At 38.1% G+C, this 9413-nt stretch overlaps 1 protein-coding gene across 1 annotated transcript; it reads left to right on the forward strand.

Annotated features, from left to right (window-relative positions):
* The first annotated feature begins 4 nt into the window (after positions 1-4).
* Positions 5-2933, forward strand: LOC113667800 (beta-1 adrenergic receptor). The gene has a single exon (XM_027183660.2). The coding sequence runs from the start codon at positions 1671-1673 to the stop codon at positions 2628-2630; it is 960 nt and encodes a 319-aa protein (XP_027039461.2). The 5' UTR covers positions 5-1670; the 3' UTR covers positions 2631-2933.
* Positions 2934-9413: the final 6480 nt, after the last annotated feature.

A 9413-nucleotide genomic window follows, 5' to 3' on the forward strand; every position in this document is an offset into this window, starting at 1 on the left:
GAATGATTATGATACAATAACACCATCAAAAACATTAAGATCTAATTGTTCACTCTTAAAACTTTTTTGTTTTCTTTTGTTTTTGCAATCAATCTTTCCCCCTTCCGAGTATAAACCCCGATCGTTCAAAAACATTGAACATAGGTGGCAGTTCAGTACGTATTTTTTTTTACCAGAACTGCGTTTGAAGGCGAATTCCTGGTCTTAAATCTAATTTTCGAAAAACACGTTTGCCTATACAGTTAAAAGCATGTTTATTGATTTAAAGGCGGACCGCATTGCCCCATCGAAATTTTCATTGTGAGCTATCTAGCCATCTAGCCCTCTAGCCATTGAAATCGTTATTATGCCAAACGATAAAGTATCAGCGCTTGTACTTTCGCTCTTTGCTTTTCTTTTAAAATTAAGCCACGATACTTAAAGATTGAGTTTCTAGCGTGTCCAAGCACAACCTGAGAATTGAACTAGTACCAAAAGTTAGCCTCATGTTGCCCAACAAGGCCCCAACAAACAAACCTTGACATTCAAGATAAATTACAGCTTCGTCTGACTGTTTTATCATTGCATTGCAAATTGCTTGATGAAAACAAAATTGGGATTTAAAATGTGTTGTATTTTACTGCAAAACTTAATGAAAAGTCATTCTAAGTATTACAACCATTTTTTCTGAGAGAAAGACCGCGTGTAATTCTGATTGAACATTTCCACCAACTTCCTGATCTGAGATTAAATCTAACAGTCATTAACGCCAGTTCGTGTGAAGGTGCACGCTGTCGTGAGAAGTGTCCTTGATATCGCACTTGTACAGAATTTCCTGGGTTTTTTTATACACTGTATCAGTTAGAGGACCGATTTTTTTTCCTCCAATCAGAAAACTACTGATCGAAAGGGAATACTTACGCTTCTTGACATGTTCGTTAAAACAGAATATGCAAATTATCAGGTAGTGTTAACTTGCACGCAATTGAAGTGTCAATAGAGGAGTTTCATGGTCATGTAGCACTTAGATATTGACGGAAACAGTCACGAATACGCGCTATTAAAACGTCTACTAAATTTTTTTTAAGGTTTCGAGCGCAATGAAACGTGACCAAAATAAAATACTGTTTGTAGTGGGCACCATATAGTGCAGTGTAAATATAAAGCTATAACACCTGCACACCGCCTAAAAATTTGCAATCTTATTTTAAAAGTGAAAAAGTTTCAATAATGAAAGCCTTCAACACCTCACATTCAATGAACATGGAATCCATCTCAGTTCCTACGAGCTTTTACAAACTGCGTTATGAGATAACGAGTTAAGGCGACTGATTACGGGTGGCATTTTAATTACAAATATTAAAACAAAAAATTACCATCTTGTGACAAGCAAAATAGTGAAACCGAGATGAACTAGAGTAGTTCTATAAGGGGATGGACATATTCATTATTATTACTACAAAAAGAAAAAAAGTCATTCGCGAAAATCCATGCGATAAAAATTGCCCAGTTAATCTATAAAATTTCTTTGGATTTTGACAGCTTTGATGAATATTTATTGATTGGGCGATAACATTTAAAAACAGGATTCGATATCGTTAATTCATTCGTTGTCGAAAACTCAATGCTGCCTCGTGATCTTGTCGGCGGATTTTGCAGAACGGCCACGGTGAAAAAGGGAAGAGAAAAAAATGGACAACTCATGCAAAAGTGAGTTTAAAGAGCTGAACTTGGCAGCCAAGATAATTTTGTCATCATGGTATGGCCTTGCAGGTTTAGCGGCCATTATTGGTAACGCGATTGTGTTGTGGTTGGTCGTTCGAAACGAGTCTCTCAGAACAATTTCCAACTTGTTCCTCGCTTCTTTGGCAGCCGCAGACTTTGTAGTAGGACTTGTAATAGATCCAGTCTGGATTTTCACCAGATGTGTGGGATATGATGCAAATAGTCACGTGCAGACGTATGGTGAAGTTATCGATTATCTCTGGATCCACACAACAGTGGCCACCACGTTCAACTTATGCTGTGTTACTATGGACAGGTATCTGGCGATCCTCTATCCTCTCCGCTACCAAGATATTCTCACCAAAAGGAGATGTTACATACTCATTGTCACTATTTGGTTCATTTCTTTCATTCTCCCGTGCTCCAGGTTCTTTGTCAAGGATGGTTCAGTGTCACTGTGGTTATCATTTACAATCATCACAGTTCTAATTCCCATGATGATCATCATATTTTGTTCTGTCAGAATATTGAAAGCAGCCGCAGAACAGTCGAAAAAAATTAGAAATAACTACACAGTGCAGAGTCAAGAGGCTCTGAGAAGAGGAAGGAGAAACTCAAAGGCGGCTTTGACAATTGGCATTGTGGTGGGACTCTTTGTTGTCTGCTGGTTACCAAGTCTAATCACATCTTTGGTGAATTATTTTACCCCGCATCACTGTGGCCTGACCAGACAGTTGTTATACTACACAGTGTGGTTATCAGTGGAAGCTCTTGCTTTTACTTCGTCAGGAATTAACCCGTGGGTGTATTGTTTACGATATGACGAATTCTACAAAGCTCTTACTCGTACTTTTCCTTGCGTTAAAAGACGCAATTTAGAAGAAGCTCTTTCTCATCTGAGAGAGAGAAAGCAGAGCGACATGTAAGGAGCTTAGTCTCAGGTGGCAGTTTACTGTATTAAATGCCTTTACCACTCAGGCTTGGACGGTTAAACAATCTAGATAAACCTTTTTAAGCGTCAATCTCGATTTGATAAAGAGATACGGTGTATCCAAAGCTTTCTCCTAAAGTATGTGTTTAGAAAATAAAGCTATGGCTTGTAAAGGTCATAATCAATTTATGTCCATTCCTATCCTCGTTTTTTTTCCTTCTTAATTTGAAAATATTAGATGTTTCATAACTTGTTATGCAGTTTACATTAATTGTGAATTATAGATGGTAATTACAATTGTTCGCACCTGAATTTTTTTGAAGCTTTTGAGATAAAGAACTTTAATCCCACGATGAATGAAGGCCTTATGGCTACCAGGGGATTAGACTTACTCTTAAGAGAGGAAGTCAGCATCCATAGAACAAATTTGAAATATTGTGGCAAGTCGCCCAAAATTCGTTTTCTCTCCTACTTTCATATTTCGTAGCCCAATTTGTTCTAATAATTGTGGAGTAGTTTTTTTGTGAAGATATATTTTAGTTTTCGAGAAATGCCCTTTCTCGTTCGGCCGCTCAAATATGCAAATTTTCACTGTGAATATTACCCGAGTTGTGTGACCTCATGTGACGAATGTACTAGACTTACGGTATTTCTGTGAACATAATCCTTTGTTTTATCATCTAAACTTAATCCCCTGTCGTTATTGAAGCTGGCAAAGAGATATTTATTTTTTGGTGAATATTTTGGTCCGACATACTTTTCCTATGTCGAAAAGTAGCATCAAAACAAAGACAGTTTTAACAATGACCGATATGACAGAATCTACTGAGCTTCAAGCTTTGATAAGACCAAAGGATGGTTATTAAGTTACTGTAAAAATTTCTTTGTGTATTTGTGTTGTTCTATCTTGAGACGAACTCAGAGTCCGGCAAAATTTACTTGATAGCGACTATGAGATATACATGGTGCGCCTACTTGTCGCCACCGTTAATTGGCATAAATGACTAAAATTTGTAAAAAAAAGTCTAACATAACACTCTTACCTTGTTTATTCATGATTTTATTAGCCGTTTCGATTATTATATTATGCCTCGATATTACTTTTTGACAGGAGCCCAGGTTTTGCGTTGTGTTTTCCCTTACCTCATTAATATCATAAGCTAGTCACGCAGTAATTGATACCGACACAAGTGAATATTTAGCATGTATAAAGATTTTTGTTTACGTTGAATTGAAAATATTAAAATCTGTGCTTTCTTCACTAATCGTTGTTTCAGCAGCAGTGAAGCAGTTAAAAGTGGGTTGTTGCTTCAACGCTTCGGAAATTTTTAGTATTCAGACAGGCGAGCAAAGCGTGATGCTCCGGGAATAAAGACTTTTAGGGGCCTTTTTGTACAAGAACGAGTTCATACTGGTTGCCACATAATAACCAGCGTAAAATTTATTCGAAACGAGTCATTTCTGAGAGAGTTTATTGGGGTTTTCATTACAGAACGAAACACTCATTCTGGACGACCTTTTCTACCAGTGCAATGTAAACGCAGCACGGCTCTCATATTTGTATGAATCCTCTGTAGGAGCGAGGGAAGCATTGAAAAAGACAGAAAAGGATATAAACACTTGTTTTTACTGGCTAATTGTTGCAACTCCCACACGGATAAGACTTGAGTACCTTTTATAATTTTATAGCGGTCGTTTTCGAGATTCCAGGCGTGCGCCCCCGCCATCTTATGTAAAGGTCCTCGAGGGTGCTGATACTTGCAGCACACTTGACATTTAGCAAGGACAAATTCTGATGTGATTTTGGCGAAGAGAAACAAGTTTTGTCAGCGTCTAGTTGCTAGTGCGGAAGGGCCCTTCACCACCGTGTGCATAACTACGCGTCCCCCCAGACGGCGGAAAGCCAACAAAGTGTTCAGACATTAGTTCAGAAAACTCCGCCTCTGTCTGATTTTTGGTAGCCTATTGACCAACTCCCAATCGAGACTTAAGTCTGACGTCACGCGTAATTTTGCTCACGGTGGTAAGTAGCCTACTTACCGAAGCCAGATTGTACGAATTTTCCAGACATCTTGAGTAATATCTGTGATACACGCTTGCCAATTCCCCGATCAGCTTTTGGAATCGACTTAACCCTACCTTTACCATGGCCGAACATTTCTTGTGGCACCCTACATCTGCTATTGGAACCACGATTCCACCCAACACCGAGATTTGATTTGTGAGTGAGGCAATTTGTAAAATCATCGATATCTTTTGGTGTCTCAAAGATGCCGGTGTCCCAGCGGATTTGGACCCCCTAGATTTGGACCCCCCGGTCCAAATACGCTAGCGGATTTGGACCCACTTCCGCGGATTTGGACCCCCCAACAAAACTGAGTGAAAACATCGTCCTTAACGTTCTAGTAAAAATGGATGATACTTTACGTTCCAGTGCGTACTAAGGTATGTTTTTCATTCAAAACATGCGTATCGTTAATGCATACGAACTGGCATCCCGTCGGATGTTTCTTTTGACCAAGGGAAATTGGGCAAGAGTTCAGTTTAATATCATGAGAAAGGTCGTTTTTGAACCTTTTCCGCGATAGTCGAACACCACTAGATTCAACAGGAGACAAACGTGTGACACTAATTTATTTTGTCATTGTTCAATGCCTGAGTGTTGGGACGACATGGTACGATGCGAGTTGTGCGAGGAATGGTTTCACATGATTTAAGACTACCCCGGAGGGCGAGTGGCTGTCTGCAGATCGCCAGACTCTAGACGTCTTCGTAATTGTTAAGGTGTTATTTCGGATCCCTCAACAGTTAATAATCGTTAAAATTAGAAAATAAGATTGATTTCGATGTAATAGTCTCCACTTTTGTTAAGACGTTGACATTAATGTTGATTTGCATCTGAAAATAAGCTGAGAGTTCCAATAGTTCAGAATAGAAACATTTTTACTTATCATAGGCTTTACGAACGACTTGTAGTAGGAGTAGCACAGGACGAAATTGCAAGAATCCTTAAACGGAAACGTGGCAGAAACATGTTAAACCGTTCTGGAAACACGACGGATAACCTGTGTTTCCGTTACCGGTTTCGTGACGTTTTCTCGCGTTTCCGTTGCTGCGTATACAACGGAACCGGACCACTTTTTGTGCATGTTAAACATAACGGAAACATGGAGTTGCATGTTTCCGCCACGTTTCAGAAATACGGAAACATGTGATTCCGTCCTGTGTAGTTTCTTCGTTCTTGTTCAGAAACTGTTTAATGTTATTATTTTAGAACATCAGACTGAGTTATTTTTGTGACTGGACGCAATAGTCTCCACTATTGTTATGACGTTTCGTATCAATGTTGATTCGCATCAGAAGAAGCAAAGATTTATCGTAACAATTTCAATTGTTCGAATGCAGTAGTTTGTTTACATCTGATTCTTACGTATACTGTACGACTCGCTATAATAAATGCGGTAGAATTGGAACGAAATGGCTCGTTTTTTCTTTTACCTTTATTGAGGAATGTTGTGTTGTGATTGAAAAGAACATCGACAAAAAGCTTGCAAATAGAATTAGTTACCAAATGCGATACAAAGGATGCTTAAAAAGAAAGTTTGGTAGGAGGCTCCAAATCTGCGAAGGGGATCCATATCCGCTAGCGGATTTAGACCGGGGGGGTCAGTATCAGTATGTAGCTTGTCAATCAAATTGACTATTGTAACCATACTTTGACTTTAGCCGGCAAAGGAATCATTGATGGATCTGGACATTTTAGTTTTCTGAATGCAGTAATTCCTGAAAGGTTTTTCTAGATGTCATGCAAAGAGGGAAAAAAACCCATCTCTTGGTATTTCGGAGGTTGATTCATATTTGAATGTCTGTGTCACACTTGTCACGCAACTGATATAATAAGATAGAGAAGATATATAAACTGGAACTCAAATGTGGTAGAGCATAGTTAACGTGATCATCGAAACAGCTGATAAAATCATAAATAAACAAGGTGAGAGTGTTATGTTAGATTTTTTTGCAAATTGTAGTGATTTATGCCAGTTAACAGAACAGCATTTGTTTAAACACCTCTCTCACAGATGAATATCACTCTTTTGAATTAATGAATTTTCACCTACGCATGGTGCGCTATGTAAAAATTCTGCTTGTCTATCGACCTCCTGGCTCGTCAACATCGTTGTTTTTAGAGGAATTTTCTAAGCTTTTGGAACATATTACTGCCGATCTACGACATAAGCGATTGTTAATTGTTGGTGACTTTAATATACATGTCGACAATTCCAATGATGCTACCGCTAGACAATTTCTGGACTTGCTGGACTCCTTAGATCTCGTACAGCATGTCAGAGAAAAAACACATGCTAACGGACACACTCTTGATTTAGTAATATCTAATGCAATGGATCATTTTGTTAACGACGTTAAAACAACTGATCCTGTCATCTCTGATCACTTGGCTGTTCATTCAACTCTACACCTAGAAAAGCCCAGATTTGTAAAGAAGGTTGTCTCTTCTCGAAATCTACGCTGTATTGATATGAATTTTTTCCGAAGTGATATTGAAAGTTCTGTTCTTCTTCAACTTCAAGATGATCTCCATGCAGTTGTGAATAATTATGATGAAGTCTTACGATCACTACTGGACAAGCATGTTCCTGTGAAAGAACGAGTTGTCACTGTCCGTCCATTTGCACCCTGGTACACAGTTGAAGTCACTGCTGAGAAGCGGAAACGAAGACAACTTGAACGTAAATGGCGAGCATCAAGACTTCCTGTTGACCGCGTACATTATGTACACCAGTGTAACGTTGTGATCAATCTGATTAAGTCTCTTAAGTCGGAGATATTCGTCTATTCATCTCGTTTAAAGAAAACTCTAGTAATCAAAAATTTTTGTTCAAAACTGTTCAAAAGCTACTTCAAAAGCCAACTGTTAACTACTATCCACCCTCCAAAAACGACCGTATGCTTGCTGGTGAATTTGCTACCTTTTTCACTACTAAGATTGATACACTACATAATGATCTCCTTGTTAAAAAGAAAGCTCTTATTTACTCTGCTGATTGTGTCACTGATGAGGTACTCACAATATCTTCGACTAAATTTTCAACTTTTACTGAGATGAAGCTTGATGACATCAGGGAACTAACTGCAACACTGTTCTCGAAGTCCTGTGTCTTGGATCCATTACCATCCTCTATTATCAAACAATGTATATCTCTTTGCCAGCTTCAATAACGACAGGGGATTAAGTTTAGATGATAAAACAAAGGATTATGTTCACAGAAATTCCGTAGGTCTAGTACATTCGTCACATGAGGTCACACAACTCGGGTAATATTCACGGTGAAAATTTGCATATTTGAGCGGTCGAACGAAAAAAAAATTTTTTCTCGAAAACTGAAATAAATTTTTACAAAAACACTACACCACAATTATTTGAACAAATTGGGCTACAAAATATGAAAGTAGGAGTGAAAACAAATTTGGGTGACTTGCCGCTATTTGTTTGATGCATGCTGACATAAGCTATTAAAGTTTCTTTTTTATTCTTTATTATGCTGTTTATATATTGTAATCATTCTGTACAACGCTATAATTATCCTAAATATGAATACTGCTAGTTCAATATCCTTATGGCGGAATATGATTATGACTCTGACATAGAGTTGAAATATTGTATCTTCGCATTAAATCTTGTGTGAACTAAAATTTATTAAAACTTATGAACCTAAAGCTTATTTTCACTATTGCTCAAGTAGTGTTCATTACTGCGAAGATCACTTTCATATTCACTTCTTTATCCGCAGTTCACATATATGATCTTCATATATTCACAATAATTTAAAACTTACAGCTTTGCAATGACGTCCATTTTTACCCTCGCCTTTTACCTTCTTTATTCAAAAATGTGAGATGGTCCTGAATTCTAAAGTCAGTTCTTTTGTAAAGGTACTTTATAACATTTGCATCAAAAGGAAATATAAAAACCTTCTCAATTATTTACAGGTAAAGTTTATTTTAGATACAAATTACGGAATATCATTCATAACTAATGTCTAACCGCTCCATCAATTGTCACAAACAATTTCACTATCCACTTGATAGATGGATAGGTCAAAAAGCGTGAGTCTGACTCGGCTTTTCCCACCTTCCCTCAAACTTCACACGTCAGTTTTTATGGTAGGTCTTAATAGTTTTGTATGCTGACTTTTTCAATCGTTTCCAAAAGCAAGTGAGAAAATAAAGTAGTAGTCAAAGGAAGAAATTATTATCTCTATTACTGAAAACAACGCGCAAGAGGAGGTCCGTAAATACATTGGTGAAACTTCTGTCGGGGTGTTGACGTCTTCATGGCGTAGATCGAGGCTAGGCCGAAAAAAGTATGGATATCGGTTGGGTCTTGTTTAAAAGTGGAGATTAAAGAAAGTCGCAGACGAGGGGAGAGACCATGTCTTCTCTGATGTTAATTTTCATTTCTTGGAAGTCGGGATACACCATGCGACGAGTCGGAGCGACAGGCCTCTGGAACAGGCTGATTCAATTGTTCTACCAAACATTTCCCTGGGATGTATTGCAGGAAAAATTCACTGAGACAATTCGCCTCGTGCAGCATGAAGGATTTTTCGCCAAAACGTCATAACGTGACTCGACGTAAATTGTATTTGCAAATTAGAAAAGTGACGGCAGTGTTACAGCTGTTTTTTGTTTCGTATGTGTCTACCTTCACGAATGTTGAGGTGAAGCAAAAGCTATGCAATGATATGTATTAATCAAG

Source organism: Pocillopora damicornis, chromosome 4, assembly GCF_964200805.1.
Source record: "Pocillopora damicornis chromosome 4, jaPocDami1.2, whole genome shotgun sequence".
Lineage (NCBI taxonomy): Eukaryota > Metazoa > Cnidaria > Anthozoa > Scleractinia > Pocilloporidae > Pocillopora > Pocillopora damicornis.